Below are 20248 nucleotides of genomic sequence, written 5' to 3' on the forward strand. Positions count from 1 at the left end.
TTGGTCTCAGTCAGCACCTCTCTGCTGCTCATTGCTAGATTGTAGATTTCCATTTCCCATCCACTAGCTGGCAGTCTACCACTTGCTGTATCCGTGCCAGTCTGCCCCCTCCTGCCATCACTTTGTTTTACTTATTTCAGGCTCAGGAAACAGTTATCACTTTTCCACTTCTTTGACTTTTATCTCATTAGATCTTAATTAATTAAAAAACATGCCTAGGGCTGTAGTGGCTCGAGCCTAGGCGCCCGAATATGGTCAAGCAATAAATGAAAGGTGGAAGAGGTAACAGTCTTTACCGAACCAGACGAGTTTGAGTAGACGATCAGACAGGGAAATACACACAGTAACTTCTCACAGACCAGAGGCACAGCTATTTTTCAAAAACTTGTGTAACTTTAATACAATTCTCTGGTTGCCATAGGGTAATGGGGCTTTTCCTTGGTATATAATGTAAATCCTACTCCTCCCGGATATAGAGGCGCTTATCAATCATAGTCTCTGACACAGTCTCTACAAAGAGCGGGCTGTTATCCAGCATTGAGTCTCGCTCGCAGTCCACATGCTTGCCACTCTGTCTCTAACGGGAAGGCCCCAGGCACGTTCAACCAGCCAAACTCCAACTCTAGTGAGAAGACCCAATGTACACTCAACCCATTGTTCCAATTCTACAGCCGCCTTACTGGACCCTGGCTTGGCCCACTCATAAATACTACTGGTTCACAGACTCACACCTTACGTACTAGACAATAGCAAACTGATGGGAACTAAGCTCCTTTTATAACATTTGCCCACCATACTCACATGAGGAATGCTATGCCCTCAAGACTGGTCCATTCTCACATGAACAAACTACTCACCCAACTGTGGAATAAAGAGAAGAGGGACAAGTCTTGCGGCGTATATAGTGTGGAAACTTGTGTCCACTCACAGCGTCCGTTAGTGTCCTCACAGTAATAGTGCCCTCTCATGTCCCTGCTTAGTAATACCATTGCATGACCATTCACAGTATTGATGTCCCCTTATGCCCCCACATGCCTTCCTTAGTAATAGTGCCCCTGTATGCCCCCCTCAGTAATAATGCCTCCACATGCCCCTCTCAATAATCATACCCCTAATATGTCCCCCTCAGCAATAGTGCTCCCGCATGCTCCCTCCACCTCTTTTACCGCAGATTGGCTGCAGTGATGAAATGCTAGGGCTACCCAAAAGTGAGTGATGGGGGTACCACAGCAGTGGGGGAGCAAAAATTATGACATGTCTCTTACCTCTCAGAACAGTAGTACAGTCACCAAAATCCAGGTAAGTTAGGAGATGTGCATAAGATAGAACAATCATTCTCGTCCTCCGCTTCAAACTTATTATGGAAGAAAAGACTCAAAGTGCCATTCACACTGCACCTTCCAGAGGGGCATAAAAAACCCTGCGCTCCAAGTGTGTAAGTGCGTGCTCGGTAGAGATTATATGTATTATGATGTACTTGCTTGACTGAGGGGTTCGTGGACACAAATCAAAATAAAAAATCTGGGTTGGGTTCTAAATGATCACAGATTATCCAGGTGTCTTTGGAGAGTAGATACTCCATGAGCATAGGAGACATTAGTACGATACAGGAAATGCAATGCGTTTCGGAGGTATTACCGACAAATTGGGTTCCATTTTCAAGTATATGACATAAAGACATGCTAATAGTGTAAGATACTATTTATAAATTGGCGCGCGCACGGACGTGCAAAAGAGCACGCGGCCATAAGAAAATGTCTGTTGAACCATGTATGGACAAATCCTGGTCTGGAAGTGGAAGGTTATTCCTAGTCCCAATGTCATGCGCATGCTTTATTCGTACACGCTACTTGGATAGATTCAGTATGAACAGAGCATGCGCATGAAATTGCGACTATTAATGACCTTCCACTTCCGGACCAGTGTGCCCGTACATGATAAGGTGACCATTTTCTCCTGGACATCCCCCAGAAGCTCCTCTGGTCTATGTGGACCCCTACAGGGATCTAGTGGCGAAGTAGACAAGGTGAACTAGGACCAGCGGTGTGGCAGCCTGTCCGTGATGGGCTGTCCGCACCGGTGAGTCCTATCTTTTTATAAATCTATTGTTGTAATATATTCACATTCTCGTAGCGCTGCCCTAAACTCGTTTGTGTATGCCAGCAGCTCAGTCTGTCTCAGCAAGTCCTGAGGAGAAGCTTAATCTTGCTAAAGATTTCATTATATGTGAATGTTAACAAATAACCGAGAGACAGCTGGAGGGGCAATGAGAGAAGATGAGGATGACCAGCGCTCGGGATGACACATTCGCCAGTATGGCAGCTGTTGTTGGTCCTTCACATGGAATTTCATATCCGGTTAACATTGTGTATTGGGTTTCCATACTTTCTCAGTGTCTTACACTTGATGTAAGTACTTACAATGACATTATTAAGGAAGAATGCTGATGTCATATGGATGAAGTGATAGAGATTTCTAGGAATCTTACAAAGCAAACATAGGTTTAGATAGTATTTGAGACAAGCTTGTATAGAGGCACAGATTTCGATCATCGAAATCGGGTGTATCCTTACCCCACAGCAGAGACTTGGTCAAGACGACCAGGTTTTGGCTCAAGCAGGAAGAGGAAGTGGTTTTGTCATGACAGCATATTCTCACATGAAGAATTCTGTAGCCATGACAGCTGGAGTCTCACTTGTGGAGTAATTCATCCACTAACCATCGCAGTATTCAGGGAGTAGTACAGAAGCTGTGACTCAAAAGGGGATCTGGAGTGGTGGTACAGAGTCAGAAAAACGTTATGCATATCAGAGCAGTAGCCCAAGAGAAGGTTGTCTGGAGATTTCAACAGTGATAGAAATCAACATGAGTCTAACAGAATAAAGGCACCTGGTGTAAGAAGAAACAGAGTCTAATGGAAGGCAGGACAGAGACTGATATGGAGATTTCTTTCGATTCGCCAAACCTTACTAGAGACTATTGCCTTATCGTAATATTGCCAGTATTCAGAGACTATTACATTCTATCTGTATTCAACTAATATTATCCTTACTACTCTACCAGTTGTAAGGGGGTGCATATTAATGATGACTGTTACTGTTCCTTTTAAAACGATTGTGCTGTTATTATTAAATGGTTTAGGTTTGTGCCCATTGAGTGCTGGTAAGGGCAACCCTTGCCTGGCATAATGTGCCATTTTCCAACATCACCCTGGTAACCAGAGTTGGTTATAATAGAGCGGTCTCTGCTCTGCGCCTGGAATAAGAGACAGAGGGGAACGAAAATGAAAGTGGTCTGTGAAGTGTCTGGTGCTGAGGGCATGGTATTGAGCCTCTGGCTGTGAGAGAGCGCTGCTCCCCAGCACCCAGGGGGAAAGAGAAGTCCACTTGCATCAATAAATTTTATTCCTGCAATCATGGACTGTGGCTCTGGTCATCTCAACATGTCCATAGATAGTGCTAAGAACCGGAAGATAAACCAGTTGGAAGTATTGGGCAGCAGGATGGCAAATGTGTCCCTGGTGCCATGGGGCCTTCGCTGGCCAGAGGAAGTAGAGCTGGATTTCCAGCTGGAGGATCTCAGTGACAAAAGCTCAGGTACCCTCAAAGACTAAACCAGCCGCTTGACAATGGCAATCTTGGTGAACTGGACTTTAACCCATGCCAGCTCCTACACAATTGCCAGGGACATAGCTAAACACTCATTTGCCCCAGGTACAAAAGTTCATTTTGTGCCCACACCCTCAACTATCCTTCACGGCTGATAGGCATGGTCCTCCTGAGACTGCATCGCATGGTTTCAAACCCCAATACATATGATTTTCCACCCCACCACATCCCCTCCAAAACAAAATTAAAATAAAGATGGCAAATCTATAAGACAACTTTTATAATATGGCAGGCTCAGATACAGCAGCTCAGCTCTAGTACAACTCTAATGCAGTCACCACATGATAGATACCAGCTCTGCACAGTGAGAGTGATTAAGATGCAGTTACCTCCAGTGCTCACAAATAATGTCTCTTCTGACTGGTTTCATTCACTTTCCCTTTTTTTTATCTAGGCCCAGACCACCATGAAGATTTCCAGCCATGACTCGGCTCTGCACACTTTCTCCCCATGCATCTGCTACATCCTCCTCTCAGTGTCTCCCCATATTAATGGTGACCCTTTTTGTGCTTCACAAAGCAATAGTGCCTTCCTCTATGCCCCCCAAACTTACTATACTGAGATCTAGAGATGGGGGGGGGGCTATAGAATACATTGAGCTGCACCGTGTGTGTGCTGTCAGCCAACGCGTGAGAAGGATAGTTTGTCCCTTATGTGATGTCCAGAGTTTCAAGGGCGGGGGACACGGGCAGCTGTGGCTTCTACTATTGTGGTGCAGGAGGCCTTTGAGCCTCCAAGCTTAGGGGACCAGTTGCAACTGTGACTGCTGCACCCTATATAGCTACTCCATTGCTGTATTTTTTGCATATTACACAGTAAGGAAACAGTTTACTGCAACCTCTGCATTAGTGATATTTTTGCCCATCCTTTAACATATATATAGTATAGCAATACCACCAAATTACTGCCTAAAATAAATGAATCTTATTTGTATAGCGCCAACTTATTCCGCAGCGCTTTCGGGTAAATTTTTTATTTATTATCTCCATCATTTTACCAACCTTGGACGGATGAAAGGCTGAGTCAACCTTGAGCTGGCTACCTGAACCAAGCGGGAATTGAACTTGCAACCTTCAGGTCATGAGTGAGAGCTTAGGACTACATTTGAGGCGGCTACCTGGACCACGCGGACATTGCATTTGCAACCTTCAGGTCATGAGCGAGAGCTTAGAACTACATTTCTGCTGCATTAACACTCTGCACCACACGAGGCTCAGGCCTACTCTTGCTGCTGGTTCATACCACCATGCAGTATGGCCCAATGCCTATTTGTGCCTTTTTGTAAGTCCAGGATGACATGTCCCTTAATGACTGTAAATTGCTCATGAAAAATGGGTTGGACTAGCAGAAATGAGATGCCCACTCTTCAGGGACCTGACAGCATCTACAAGGCCTACCTCCATGGTACTTCTATATGGATCATTGACAGATGATTACAACTCATTATATATGCCGTCTTGGTTCAGTGGCATTTATTGAAGGGTTACAAATAAGCTGTCATCCAAGAGGAAGCAAGGTAGCTCTGCGGTGCCCCTTATTGCATAGTCGCCCCTCATGTTATGGATGAAAACACGGTTGTATAGAGTTACTATCCAATAGGTGGCCCTAGAGAGCTAACTTTCTTCCCCCTGAATGAGAGCTTATTAGTTACAGCCAGGGGGCATTGTCTGGCCTATAAAACTCCATAAGCCAATTTGGCAATCTGCACAAGGAGAAATATTGTTCCCCTATGTCCTTATTGGAGAGATGAAACCAGCTAATGAACATTTCTTCATGACAGTGGTCACAATTAGCTCGATGCCTCAGAGATTTCCCTTATTCTGCTTTCAACACTGAATCCACGGATTGGGTTTCTCTCCGGGTTTTGCAAGTGGATGACAAAATTTTGAACCACTGGTGTTACTTGGTGCATTTCACTCTAAAATAGCGTCTTTTATGCTGTGCGACATTCATTGACCATTTGCATCACGTAGATCATTTTCTTAAAGTGGAGTGAAAAGTAGGAATGGCTTACTGCATGGCCGTAACATTTTTTACTCCTCAGCCTCCAACATAGAAAAAGTGCCATCATTTTAGCCAGCATGAAGGTTAAACTGGGTTGCCCACTTTTATACTATTGATGGCTTATCCTCAGGCTCAGCTATTACTCATAGATCAGCAAGAGGTCCACCACCTGGAAACCCCCCGTATGAGGTTCTTTGGTGGATACATGTTTGAAATTTTGCTCCCTCCACAATGCATGCTTATTGGTTATTGAATTCACTGAATCCACATAAATACCTGAGAATGGTCTTCGAGAGGCTGCAGCACTGAGTTTTAAATCAAAGGCCAGACCAGCAAGAGACCACAGCAGTGAGTGTATCTTTGATGAGCAGCAGAGACTGTTGAGTTGAGTGTCATTCGCACATATCAATGTGTTTTCGGGAACCAATGAGTGTTAGTGTGCATTCACACGACCGTATATCAGCTCGGTTTTCACGCCCAGCCAATATACGGCATTTCTTTCTGCAGGGGGAGGAGGCTGGAAGAGCCAGGAGCAGTGCTCTGAGCTCCTGCCCCCTCTCCACCCCTCTGCACTATTTTTAATGAGGAGAGGCGGGACGGCGGCAGAGCTAGTTCCGAGAACTTAGCCCCGCCCCGTTCCACCTCCTCTCATTGCAAATAGTGCAGAGGGGCGGAGAGGGGGCAGGAGCTCAGAGCACTGCTCCCGGCTCTTCCAGCCTCCACCCCCTGCAGAGAGAGACGTCGTATATCGTCTGGGCGTGAAAACCCAGCCGATATACGGTCGTCTGAATGCGCCCTTAGGGCTTATTTAGACGACCATATATCGGCTGGGTTTTCACGCCCGGCCGATATATGGTGTCCTTGTCTGCAGGGGGAGGAGGATGGAAGAGCCAGGAGCAGGAACTGAGCTCCCGCCCCCTGCCACTATTTGCAATAGGAGGGGGCGAGACAGGGGCGGAGCTAAGAAATGCCGCTTAGCTCCGTCCCCATCCCGCCCCTCCCATTGCAAATAGTGGAGAGGGGCGGGAGCTCAGTTCCTGCTCCTGGCTGTTCCTTACCCCCCCCCCCCCCTGCAGACAAGCACACCGTATATCGGCCGGGCGTGAAAACTCAGCCGATATATGGTCGTCTAAATAAGCCCTCAAAGAGTAGCTGCACTTTTTACAAATTTTTGACATGTCAAAAGTTTTGAACAGCGGGGCTTTACACTGCTAAGACCCACCACCCCGCTGATCGCTAAAATGAGGGGGCAGCAACACTCACCCAAGTACTGGGCCCCTTCAGCTGTCTGTCAGCTCCTCCAGGTACCTGAAGATGGACACATACGTAGATGTCTACATAAGAAGTGCAGTCACTTTCAATGTGGGAGGGCAAATCTTCAAAAAATGGTAGAACCAATCAACAATCCAGGGTAGGTGCACGCCAAAAAAGCACACACCTCCTGTAGAGTTGTTGGCTAGTTGTTAAAAGACGGTTATCGGTTCACACCAGATGATAATGAACCAGTGACTATTTTTAGGTGAGCAACTAGTAATCGAATTGTTGCTCATCACCCTGTTGGTCACCATGTTTACATGGAACAACCGTCGCTCTACCGTGTTTCCCCGAAAATAAGACAGGGTCTTATATTAATTTTTTCTCTAAAAGATTTCACTTTTTTACATGTATAGCTGCCTGGACACTATTTACGTTGACTTTTTAAATTAACTGTAACTAGGGCTTAATTTTGGAGTAGGGCTTATAGTTCAAGCATTCTCAAAAACCCTGAAAAATCATTCTGCATCCTCAAAAATCCTGAAAAATCATGCTAGGTCTTATTTTCGGGGTAGGTCTTATTTTCAAGGAAACAGGGTATCAAACAACTATGTGGGTAAACGTTATCCCCTGTAGGCTGGTATCACAGAGGCATATATGTATTTGTGTGCGATAAAGAGTAGCATTTTTGTGAAATTAACCATGCTTTTTTGCGAGCGCATCGGCGTATTTTACTGTACATTTTGCTTCCGCAAGACATGTTCATTTGCGCGTGGCAAAACAAATGCACCGATAATAAGTCTGAGTTCCATATGTGTTCTTTTTCCAGTGGAATAATGCTAGCCCCATTGACTTCTATGGGGACCTTTGGTGTGCAGGAAAGTAAGAGCATGCTGCGGGGTTTTTTTGGCAACCGAAATATGCAGAATTAATGGCTTCTATTCCCTGTGTATTGTGCGTGCAAATTCTGGGTGCACAAATACGCCGCGTGACACCAGCTTAAAGCCACCTACAGACCAGAAACCAAATGATTGATGATAGATGAATCCAGCCCACACCATAGACTTCCCAGAGCATCACAATCTAACTTTCCCACCCTCCACCCCGCGGCTCCGGGCTCTCCACATTCCCAGGATTCTCCGCAATATTTCTCATTGTGTTGCAAATCAGAAAGAAAGGAAATAACAAAAACTCTTCCAAAGCAAAAAAAAAAAAAGCACACAATGTAACCCCAGCGCAGATCTGACAAGTGAGCCACAGCTGGGCGCACTTCCCCTGCCTGTGCCCAGGAGCTGTGTGGGCAGGAAGCTCTCTCTGAACAGCTGCAACATACAATACACTTTACTTTGCAGGTTTCCCATCACTTTTTTTTTGTTCCTCTAATTCCCCTACAATTTGGGACTGAACCATTCAACTCTAAAGGGGGGATGCCAAACTGCCCTGAATTCTTCTAATCTGCTATTTCCTTCTATTCAATAACCGTACACACCACAGATGGGGTGCAGTAATTTTTTTTTACATATGCACGACCATTAAGGGTTAAGGCTTGTGTTTTTTTATATACGATGCCTGATACAATGTAGGTTAGTTTAATGCAGGAATGCAACCTGTTGGGTGGTTGCAAGAATAAGGCTATCTGTAAATAGCCGGATGCCACCGATATATAGGGCAAGGATGGCACATGCAAACATTGGTTCTATTGGGCGATAGGAGAATCCACTGAGGATGGGAGCTGCAGTGCACTTTGGGTTTGCAGATCTGTGTGGGCTTTGATCCTCCCTGCATAAGTGCAGTAGTACAGTCTGTAGGGGGAGGGATAGCAGAGACATGCCAGACAGCTGATTCCCAGCTACACAGGCAGAACAGGGGAGAGGCATCCTCCTTGCAAGACCAGAGAGGCTCACATTCTCCTAGGACTTAGATTTTGGAATATTTGGCATGTACCTCCAGCATTGAGCGGTGCTGCCAAGACAGCGGTGCATTGCTTCAGTGTGGTATCTGGACCTAAGCTGCCAGCTGCAAGATGGCATTCAGCCCTTGGCAGATGCTGTCACCAGTCCAGTGGGCAAAATGGACATGGTCAGCGGTGAGAGGTTCTGGAGGGGAGACACCGGAGGATGAGGAGGAACAGGATTCTGGGTGAGTAGGATGCAGAACCCCCACATTTATCACTATGTAGCAGAGCTGTGTCTACAGCTGATGGGTTTACATAGGGCAGTGGAGTTATCATGATGAGATAAAGCACAGACTTAGCTCTGCTACATTTGTATCACTGTGTAGGCTTCTATTTTGGCAGTGAACATTGTGTTTGTAAATAGCACCTGAAAACGATACATTGTATGCTACTATTATGTATACGGTCTGGTTCTACCTACTGGTATGTATGAAGGGGTTAAAAACGGTCGTCAGATATAATCTGGTTTCTAGATATCCGAAAACCACGGATATGACTACTGTAGGTCATTTGATCTCCGCTAATACTTGCCTGTGTGTCTGTATTTTCCATACTGAAATTACATGGTGCAACGGATGGAAATTATAGGGGTGTCTACCCCCACAATGCGGCTGACCGCAGGCGGTGCGGAAACCCCCAGTATCATGTTTGTCTTAGGGCTCTCTCGCACAAGTGTATACATATTTGTACTGTGGGGTTTTTTTTGCATCGGACGTTGTGTATTTGCATGCGCAAAAGTGTTCTCTTTTTTTCTTCTACTGCAGTTATTGCGCTTGCATGTCTTGTAACTGCATGCGCAAAAAAAGTACACTGATGCCCTCAGCCACTGAAATAGCCAATTGGTTTAAGTTCAAGGAAAATAGAGCATGCTGGGTTGTCTTTTTGTGAACGAACCCATTGACATCAATGGTTCTATTTTCTGCGCGTGCAAAAAAGTTTTGCGCAAATGTGTCCATGTGACACGGCCTTAGTTTTCCTCATAGTGGTACTACAGAGGGGATGACATAGGGTGCCGATTTTGGTTTTATTGGTGTCAGGGATCCGTCAGACCTGGGGGCTGTACTGGACACTACAGGGGGACACCAAGTTGGGAACCTCCTCTATTACTTGCCATGAAGGGGTTTTACCGGAGTATGAAAATATATATGCTACCATATAGTCAGATTTCTATATGAGGTCATGTGATCACATCGGCCATGGTCACTGGTTATGTACGCCCGCCAGTCAGATGCCATATGACCAATAATTGTATTGTTTACATGCGGCCATGTGCATTTTGCAGTCCGGCCCAGCACAGAATGAGTTCATGCCTTATATTGATAGATCACTATGTTTCCTCTATCTATTTAGGAGCTTTTACACGAAACGAAAATCGTTGGAACAATATGACACTCTTAAAACTGTGAATTTTGAATGTGAGTACGATGCGTTTTTATCTAAAACGCATTGCATCTACGTGCGTAAAAAGCTTGCAAGGGCCTCAATTGTTAAAAATCGCACCATACTAGCACGGAAACTGTACAGAATGCGAATATGATGCAATTTTTTTTTTTTTAAGCGATCCCATAGAATATAATGTGGGTGAGTAGAAATCGCCCAAAAATAGGACCTGCAGTGATTTTTCAATCTCGCAGCATCGCTACAAGAGAAGGATTGACCCATTTAAAATGAGTTATTTTAACATGCGAGTTCGGTGCATCTTGCAACGCACAAAAATCAAGCCTCTGTAAATGCACCCTATAAAGGGACTTGCCCATCTGGGGAACCCCTTTCTATATACCCTGATCGGGCATTATATAGGGGATCTAGCGTGCACAGGACTTACCTTTATGAGCAGCAACAAAGTATCATTACAAAGAGTGTCTCCTGCTCTGGCCTACTTAATGTGACCACATATTACATTCATCTGAATGGCTGCCATATAATACTACATTCATTAATTTCCCCCGAAGCGAAATGAGCGGCTACACATGGCTTCCCTCAGTAATTATATTACCCGGCGGCTTCCTTCTAAGAAGTGGGTTCCAGGATTAAAGTAAACTTAGCTAATGTCTCTCATTAACATTGCCACACCTGCCCTTGTGTCTGATATTGAGGCTCAGCTCCATTGAAGTTAATGTAGTTGGGCTGCAATACCACACACAACCTGTAGACAAGAGTGGCACTGTTTGTGAAAGAAAGCAGGCATGTTTTATTAGATGTTGGACAACCTCTTGAGGAAACTGCTGTGATGTTGCCATATAGCTCCCACCATATTGAGTTGTTTTTTTTTTAACCAGACGGTCGAGGCTTTTGGGAAAAGGCGCAATACAGTGGATAAATGTGTCGCAAGTTTCCTAATTCTTGTATATCATTTTAATGGCATTGTAAGAGTGCCCTGGAGGCCTATATCGTATTTGGAGCTGCGTGCTGTTAGTGTTAATCCATGGATGGCACATTGGCCTCATTCTAGGCCTATGAAGACATGGAGGTTTTTCATACTGACTGATGGTTCATATATCCTAGTCCATGTCATAGATGTGGAATAGGACATTCCAATGCATGTCAATGTGTATCGTCCGTGTGTAATTAGACAGCACACGGACTAGTGTCTGCATGCTATCTAATGCAAGTTGCGCATGAGCCTACTGCATGCTATGAGAGTTGCACCTGAAATGGGTTCATTTTAGGTATCAGTCACTTCAGTGCATATTGGTGACCTTTACATACAAGGACATATATACCATAGATATAGAGCATGCTGCAGTTTTGGGGGCCTTTGGAGAAAGGGGACCCATACAGTCTGATCTCCTTTGGGGTTCGCAGATCATGACTTCCCTCTCCAAGAGAACTGCAGATAATAAGGGTGTGAAGCATTAAACAGCAGACCCATCTGTTGGCGGTAAAACCTTGTATCCAAATTATAGGCCCGTTTTGATTATTGCTTCCCTGTCTTCTGCGACCCCCTGCTTATATACATACATATGAGTATATCTCCCGGCATGAGGCATGCCGCTGATCTGCATTATTATTTTCAGAATGTCGCCATCGCTGTTAAATAGTGAGAGGGAAGAAGAATTTGCAGCACTTGCAGAAAGGCTGAGACAGACGTACTCAAGCAAATAGGAAGGAAATGTCACTAACCGCTAACGGCTCTATTGTAAAACCTTCAAGCTCTAGAGCTGCAGTACAAGATGAGAGGATTCCCCTTATGAACGCAGTCTGTCCCCATGAGCAGATCACAATGATCATAGTTATAGGGACCACATACTGTGATCAGTTCTGTACCTTGTAGGGTCCTACAGCAGGTCCCTAATATTTCCCTACTTTTGGAGCTGCTGGCTTTATGAATGGGATCGATGCCATTAGTACACTCACTGTCAAAAGCAATCCCTCCCCTAGAAGTTGTCGGATGGAATGACACTTTCTCTGTGTGATGGTAACGTTCATATACGTAAGTGATTACAATATCAGAGCAAAAGACGTGAAAATCATCGTTGGCTCGTTTAGGCTTTCATGTCTGCTTATATGGCGAATGTGGAAGACTGAACGATGCTTGTTGGAACTGAACGAGCCAACGATGTATCTGCTGTATAAACAGGCTGTACGAGAGCCAACGAGCTCATGATGATGTCACTCGCCCGTTCAAACGAGAATCGGTTCATCTAAAAACTGCCTTAGTCCATCCGTGGGGTGGAGGAATATTAGGGTTATTGCTGTCGGTGTAGTGGGTCGGTATGGAGGGACAGCAGGGGTACCATTCAGGTATTCACAGCCCAGATGATACAAGGGGAGTTCACAATGGCGGATGGTGGCGCTTTTCTCATTGCTGCCTCTTTCTCAACACAGTAGCTTTCAGAACCCTCTTCGCGGTCGCACTCAACTTCTCCCTCCCTTCTGCTTTTTTGCGTTTCTCCTCACTCGCTGTATAACTGCGCTATCTTTCCCACTCCTATGTGGGGTCTTGTACATCACTGGGGCCATCCTGGTTTGGCGGGAACCCCCAATACTGTGCCATCACACAAAATGGCGCTGAAATTATAGCAATGATATCCAAATCGCGTATACCAAAAAAACCCAGTTCAACACAATTTTAAGTATGCTTGATATCAGCGTGAATGCCATCTTACATGGCAGCCCGATTCAAGCTCTTCTGGCTGCGAGATCCATGCGGGAATGCGGCTGGCAATCACAGCTGATATCACGATGCGCATCATTTTGGCCAAAGGGTGATCCATGTTCCATATCCAACAATCAATCTGCAACATACACAGGTCATCCTGTCTAAAAGAAAAAAGTTTTGCTCTGCTTGCTGTCAGTGAATGGACTGTCCATGATACATAGATTTGCCCAGCAGAAGGTAGCGTCATGTTCAGCCAGTCCCAGCGGTAGGCGCACACACAGCGCTTCTTTCCACCGTCATATTTGTGGTTCGCATTCTCTCCGTATGTTTTATATTCTGCCAAGATCTGTTCTTGTTTTTTTGGCAAATCTTATAGCGAAGGAAAACCGACCACAAGTATGTGAACCGGAGAGCGTCTGCCCGGAGGAGGAATTGCGCTCTGTCCTGCCGCCTAAACCTGGGGCCCGGCTGCATGTATATCTATCCATCTAGTGTCCAAACTGTAACGGGCCGGGTTCATGTGACTACATAGTAATTCGCCGCGTAAAAATTGGCGTAGTGAACTGTGTACCCCTGCATTAAAAAAAAAAAAAAAAAAAAATGCCGTGCATACGCCTTTTAATTGCGCATCACTGCGTTTCGAAAGGTAAAATAGAACATGCTGCGTTCTCTTTTTTTCCGCACGTAAAATACATTATAAATATACGCAGGTTTTAGAGGAACAATGTACTTTCATTGGCGCCATTAACCGCGTAATACGCCATGCAAGTACGTTGGTGTGACCCCGGCCTCACTCACACGGAATTGTCTAGGTAATGCATTGTAGCAAACACTCAGCTGGGTGAACTTGATTGGATCGTTCTGGTTTGCCGGCTCATGGTGCTTTTAGATGGAACGACTAGCGTTCAAATGTGCGAAAGTGAACGATCATCGTTCAGCGTAGACACAAGCCAACGGCTGAACGGTGAACTAAAATCATTCGCTTTTCGCTTGTAGTTCAGTTTATGCGGGCAGAAAAGTTAGCTCGTTCACTAGTCGTTCACTTTAAATGGCGCGCGTTTAGTCTTTCACATTCGCCGTAGACACGAATGAGAAGAACCGAACGAGCCAGCGATGAGCTTGCTGTCTAAACAGGCTGAGCGAGAGCGAATGAGCCAGCGATTATGTCATTCGCTTCCATAAAAGGAGCTTTAGGCTGCATTCACACAGGGCGGATTCCCGTCGGAAATCTCGCGGTTTGGCCGCAGCAAAAACTGCGCAATTTCCGCCGGGAAAACCACTGCGGTTTAAGCCGCGGCGGCTTTGAAGCGGCTCGGCCGCATGCCTTTCTGTTGCGGCCGGCGCTCCCATAGAGAAGAGCGCGGCCGCGATGTAAAAACACAAAAAAAAAGTAAATAGACATGCTGCATCTTTTGAAACCGCGGCTGTGGTTTCAACCGGACTTACCGCAGCGGATTAGCCGTTTCGTGTGGACGAGATTTCTGAGAAATCTAATCCACATGGCTGGCTAATCCCGAGATTAGCGGCCGCGGGTGGATCTGCTGCGGCAAAACCGCGGCAAATCCGCCCTGTGTGAATCCAGCCTTAGGATGACCAGAAGACAGTATCAGTTCCTGACAGCAAGCAGAGATGTTGAAAATGGTGAAAAATGTATGTAGAAAGTATATTAACACGTCTAGAGCTTCTTTTTTTCATCATGGTAATGGAGAGCGGTGACACTTGTGTTTCGCCGTCAGTCTCCTGAGGCGTGCGGTCGTTGGCTGTGTAGTGCTGACAATAGGGCGAGGGCAGGTCAAACAACAGCTGCCATCCAAGAGCTGGAAGGGTGGCATCAGCCACGGGTGGGCTCAAATATCCTGCTAATCCACATCCCTTTAATCATGGTACCCTGGGGCATTCTGATGTGGGGCGTGGTGTATGACTTCTGTGATGGACCTTGGCCCGGTTTACGGGGTTACTACGTACTGCGCTGTATTACTAGAGCCATATGGTTACAGTGTAACTGCAGCGAAATGGAAAATCTATTCTCCGCAGTTCTTTCTAACTTGTTAGTCTCGTCGCCTAACCTAGAGACAAACAATATGGCCGCCATTACAGCTCCTATGCCACCCAGCTTTATCAGACACCAGATGGCAATTCTCCCTAATTATGTAGTAGCGCATCTACCATCCACTACCATGGTCAGACTTGTTATTCAGGACACTAGGAAAGCTGGGTGACCGCCCATGTGGGGATTGTACCGGCGGCCATATTGGTTGTCACATAGATTTTGCAGAATTATGTAATATTAGAGGTTCTATAAGAAGTGTTTGTTTCCTTCGCTCAGATTCATACAAGTGTATTTGCGTGCGCAATACGCAGTGAGTAGAATCCATTAATTTCAAGGCGTTCGTTCACATGTGAGTATTTTGTCTGCATTTCGGTCACGCAAAAAATGCTTTATTTTTCCACACATTTGCGCACCAAAAATCTCCATAGAAGTCAATAGGGTTATGCAAATGAGCATTAAATACGCTGAGAGGCGTAAAACTCTGCGAAATTGTGCAGAAAAAAAGAACACTTTGAACTCATTAGACTAATAAGCCATTTCAATCAGTTTGTATTATTATTATACACTGGGGTATGCAGACCTATTTTTTGCTTTTTTTCACGTGCACACGTGAAAAATGCAAAAAGCAGGGAATACGCATAGTTTCGGTGTGTGAAAACGCTGTATATTTCACAGACCGAAATAAGCCTTTAGCGCTACATGTTCCTGAGGAGACATTGCAATCCCACTCCTTGTTGCCCAGTTTTACTGTGAATTGCACATTTTCTGAGAAAATTCACAGTAAATTGCGGCATTACAGTGACCCCCTGGTCCTGGACAAACACTCCACCTGCTCTGATTAACCAGTGCTGCCCACGTGAGCCATGCCAACCGGTCAGAGCAGCCTGTAGTGCCTTAGGCTACCGATGCTGATTATTGCACAATGCATATCAGGTAGTCAGAGAAGCCGTGCGGCCATCTTTTTGTCCAGGACCGGATTGCTGCTTTAACACTTTCCAATCCACTGTCTGACGTCTGAAGACATTATGATTTAAAGGGGTTGTCCCGCGCCGAAACGTTTTTTGTTTTTTTTTCAATAGCCCCCCCGTTCGGCGCGAGACAAACCCGATGCAGGGGTTTAAAAAAAAAAAAACGGATAGTACTTACCCGAATCCCCAAGCTCCGGTGACTTCTTACTTACCTTGCGAAGATGGCCGCCGGGATCTTCACCCACGGTGGACCGCAGGTCTTCTCCCATGGTGCACCGTGGGCTCTGTGCGTTCCATTGCCGATTCCAGCCTCCTGATTGGCTGGAATCGGCACACGTGACGGGGCGGAGCTACGAGGAGCAGCTCTCCGGCACGAGCGGCCCCATTCAGAAGGGAGAAGACCGGACTGCGCAAGCGCGTCTAATCGGGAGATTAGACGCTGAAATTAGACGGCACCATGGAGACGAGGACGCTAGCAACGGAGCAGGTAAGTGAATAACTTCGGTATGGCTCATAATTAATGCACGATGTACATTACAAAGTGCATTAATATGGCCATACAGAAGTGTATACCCCCACTTGCTTTCGCTGGACAACCCCTTTAAGGCTGTACAGCTCCAATGTTGGAAGACGTCTATCGGGGTTCTCTTACTGTATATTGCCAGCCTATCCAATGTGTTACCTCATGCAGTACTGGCTTTAGCCAGCAGATAGCGCCGTTGTATAAGAGCAGAAAAAAAGTAAACCCCCTAGAAAAACCAGAATACAAATTGGATTGAAAAGGGTTAAAGGGAAGTTTTTCACCAGAGTATAAACTACTGCTATAAAATTTACGGCGTCCTGTATGGTGGAACGGACCGTACTGTTACTTTACTGACCAGATCCTTCATTGCTGAAAAATAGTTATTAATGATTAAAACATGTAATATATTACATTCAAGAAAGGCGTCCAGGCATCTCTAACTCTTATCAAATTGCCATCACCATGTCCTCAGGCAGAGAGTTCCTCAGTCTCACTGCTTTTACAGCAAAGAACCTCTTCTATGTTGATGTAGAAACTTTTTCTTTCTTTTAGGCCTCATGCCCACGGCCGATTCGGATTTTGACTGCGAAATCTCGCAGTGGAATCAGACCCTGTGCTCCAGCGGTGACCCGTGGCTTACCTGTTCAGTGTCTTCTCTCTGCGCTGCGGATGTGCTGGTTGGATCGCCGCTGCACATGCGCAGTGCAGAGAGTCACGCCGGGGGTGATATGGATCTGCCGCAACTCACAGTGGGACGGACTGCTTCCATTGACTGCAATGAAAGCTGTCCGTGCGAGCCTCGCACCAGAATAGGACATGCTGCAATTTTCCCCCACAAGCGAAAAATTGCAGTTGATTTCCGCTCATGGGCATGGAAAACCGTTTTCCTTGCATGTCCTATGGGGAGTTCTTGCTGCGGGATCCAGAAGCGAACGCTCCCTCCGGATCCCGCAGTGCACATACAGCCGTGGGCATTAGGCCTTAATAAGACATGCCCAATAGCTGGATTGATGTCTCCCGCTCAAGCACACGGAAATGGTGTGTGTTCCATATCTGCTCAACCACTAGGGGCCAATGTAACAGCGCATGCACCGTCCAGGGCAGAGATCTGAAACATATCATCTCTGAGATATCAATAGAACCAATGGGCATGTTATACTAAAAGATAGAGTGGGAGCCCGGATGAGTAGGGGAGGTCAACCACCCATCAGTATACCATGAACTTGCATGCCATGCAATAAATGCTATATTTCAGCTCTGGATGATCTGATCAGCAAAATAAAGGCATATCCCTTTAATGACCAGCATGGGAACACTGGGTGACAATTAGAGATGAGCGAGCATACTCGCTAAGGGCAATTACTCGAGCGAGCATTGTCCTTAGCGAGTACCAGCCCGCTCGGAAGAAAAGATTCGGGGGGCGGGGAGCGGCGGGAGAGAGCGGTGGGGAGAACTCTCTCTCCCTCTTCCCCGCCCACCCCTGCTCACTGCCGCAACTCGCCTCTCACCCGCGCCGGCAGCCGAACCTTTTCTTCCGAGCGGGCAGGCAGGTACTCGCTAAGGACAATGCTCGATCAAGTAATTGTCCTTAGCGAGTATGCTCGCTTATCTCTACTGACAATCCCTTTTGTCATGCGACTATCTCACTGTGACTTGGTCTTAGTCATTCCTAAGTGACACATGCTTCGGAGACAGTTGGCTAAATGGTTCATACAGCACTCTGGGAAAGTTGGATGGGACCCCAATGTGAACTGTAATGATAGTCTTATTGCTTGGCACCCAACTTTCCCAGAGACTTGGACAGATGTTTTCACCACTTGACAGAGGACAATGACTCCGGGACTTCTGTAAACTGGTGATCTAAAAGTTTACTCTCAGCTAGGAACTTTTTAGCCATTTTGGGGGATGTTCTCTCAGATAGTTCATTAGACAAAGATGTTTATCTCTTAAGAAACAATGGCAAGAATCTAACAGAACTGGTTTCTGTTTTCCCGCAGCTCAGATTCGGAGGGAAACTTTGACACGCCTGAAGCAGATACTCCGATCCCGTCACCTGTCAAAGAGCAAACTCGAGGTAACCGGCCAAGCGGATGTGATTCTGGTACACCGCCTCGTTGTGCGAGTTCTACTGCGGCTTGTCTCGGCAAGCTTGGTGCCCGTGAAATCAGCTGCTGGGACTGGGGGTGTACCCACTCCTCTGGATATATGGGCATGTCTGTATCCGTTCAAATGTAAGGTCATCCTGGTTCCGCTGTGTTAGAGACTATCTTATGGAGCCAACCCACATCCAAATACCCTATTAGGCTGTAAGGAACCAGCCTTGCTTGGCATCCCCTCTGAGTCTGAACCAGGGTCGGACTCGGGTTAGATGGCACCTTTTTTTTTTTCCTCCCCACCTGTCATAAGGGAAAAAGTTTATGTATAATATCTATCGTACACTGATTGTCTACATGTATTCTGCTTGTGCATGCCGCCAGATATTACCATACAACAATAGCTCAGTAGATAAGTACAATCCCAGTACCAAGCTGAGTGAATATAGTACCAGAACTAAGCTCATATCATAACAATACAGCAACAGAACCAAACTCATAACCTAAAGACAGTACCAGAACCAAGCTCATATCCTAATATGAATACAGCAAGAGAACCAAACTCCTAGCATAAAGACAGCACCAGAACCAAGCTCCTGACAAATACAGCACCAGATCTGATGGCATTCTCTGCCCTGCACCACTATTGGACCCACTTTTACCTAAAAGCTGGTGGGCAGCACCCTTTGCAATCACACAGGTTGCATGTGATTAAGGCTGCAATGGCTAGAACTAATAACTGGCTCCAGTTCAGCAGGACTTGAACCAATGACATCCTTGTATTACATGTAATGCCACCATTCTGGTTGGTCACGCTGTCCTCCAGTCAAATTGGCCGTGTGCCATGGGTGCTTCATTTTGAATGGTACTGGTTAGGCCCCTTAACAACTTGGGTGTCTATGAGCGATTTCACTCACTGAAGACTTCAGATGTAGCACTTGCAATACAACATTACTGGATTCAGTGATAATTTCACCAACTTCAAGATCTCTGATTGCTCTAAGTGAATGGAAACTTTGTTGTTTTACAACCTGTACAAATGTATCACCTCTCACAGTTGAGGATTTGCTACAGCTGAACCCAAACTAGACAATCGTGTGTGTGTGTGTGTGTGTGTGTGTGTGTGTGTGCGCTATTTTTCTTTTCTGCTACTTTGTTTGATCACAGGCTGGAAACCAATGTAGGAAGCCTTCAGCTGTGAAGAGTATAAAGCCTTAGGATGCAAACAAGATTGTTTCTAGTCACTGACAGAAAGCAGAGATCTTCAAAATGGTTCTAAAATAGATACACACAGACTATATGTACATACAGATGGGAGACCTCTTTGAAGTTTATTTTTAGCCTATTAAGGACTTATTCACACCAGCAATATTCTCGCGCTGGTTTTGTGCGATACGGTGCGCACAGAACTCACGTGAATATGCAATGTTTCCCATTGAAGTCAATGAAAAACACTTGCGATTCCATCACACGTGTGAAAACCAAATTTTCAGACGTTTTGCATCACCGTCAAAATCATACGTTCGTGAGTTTCCCGATATCACGCTCGCCTGTATGAATGTAGCCTAAAACTGTATTCTACCCTCATCGCACTCCAAGGGTAACCATCAGCATCAACTAAAATATGGCGAC

General features: G+C 45.8%; 1 protein-coding gene across 3 annotated transcripts in view; it reads left to right on the forward strand.

Annotated features, from left to right (window-relative positions):
* TACC1 (transforming acidic coiled-coil containing protein 1) overlaps window positions 1-20248 on the forward strand; it is a 106596-nt gene that overhangs the window by 34563 nt on the left and 51785 nt on the right. Inside the window, exons 1-2 of one of the 3 annotated variants that reach the window (XM_066593373.1) lie at window positions 8622-9065; window positions 18521-18597. In XM_066593373.1, the coding sequence (XP_066449470.1) occupies window positions 8950-9065; window positions 18521-18597 (193 nt within the window). In that variant the 5' untranslated portion in view covers window positions 8622-8949. Of the gene's footprint in view, window positions 1-8621; window positions 9066-18520; window positions 18598-20248 lie in introns of those variants that run through there. The other 2 variants (XM_066593375.1, XM_066593376.1) reach the window with 2 other exon arrangements.

The sequence above is a fragment of the Eleutherodactylus coqui genome, chromosome 2, assembly GCF_035609145.1.
Source record: "Eleutherodactylus coqui strain aEleCoq1 chromosome 2, aEleCoq1.hap1, whole genome shotgun sequence".
NCBI lineage: Eukaryota > Metazoa > Chordata > Amphibia > Anura > Eleutherodactylidae > Eleutherodactylus > Eleutherodactylus coqui.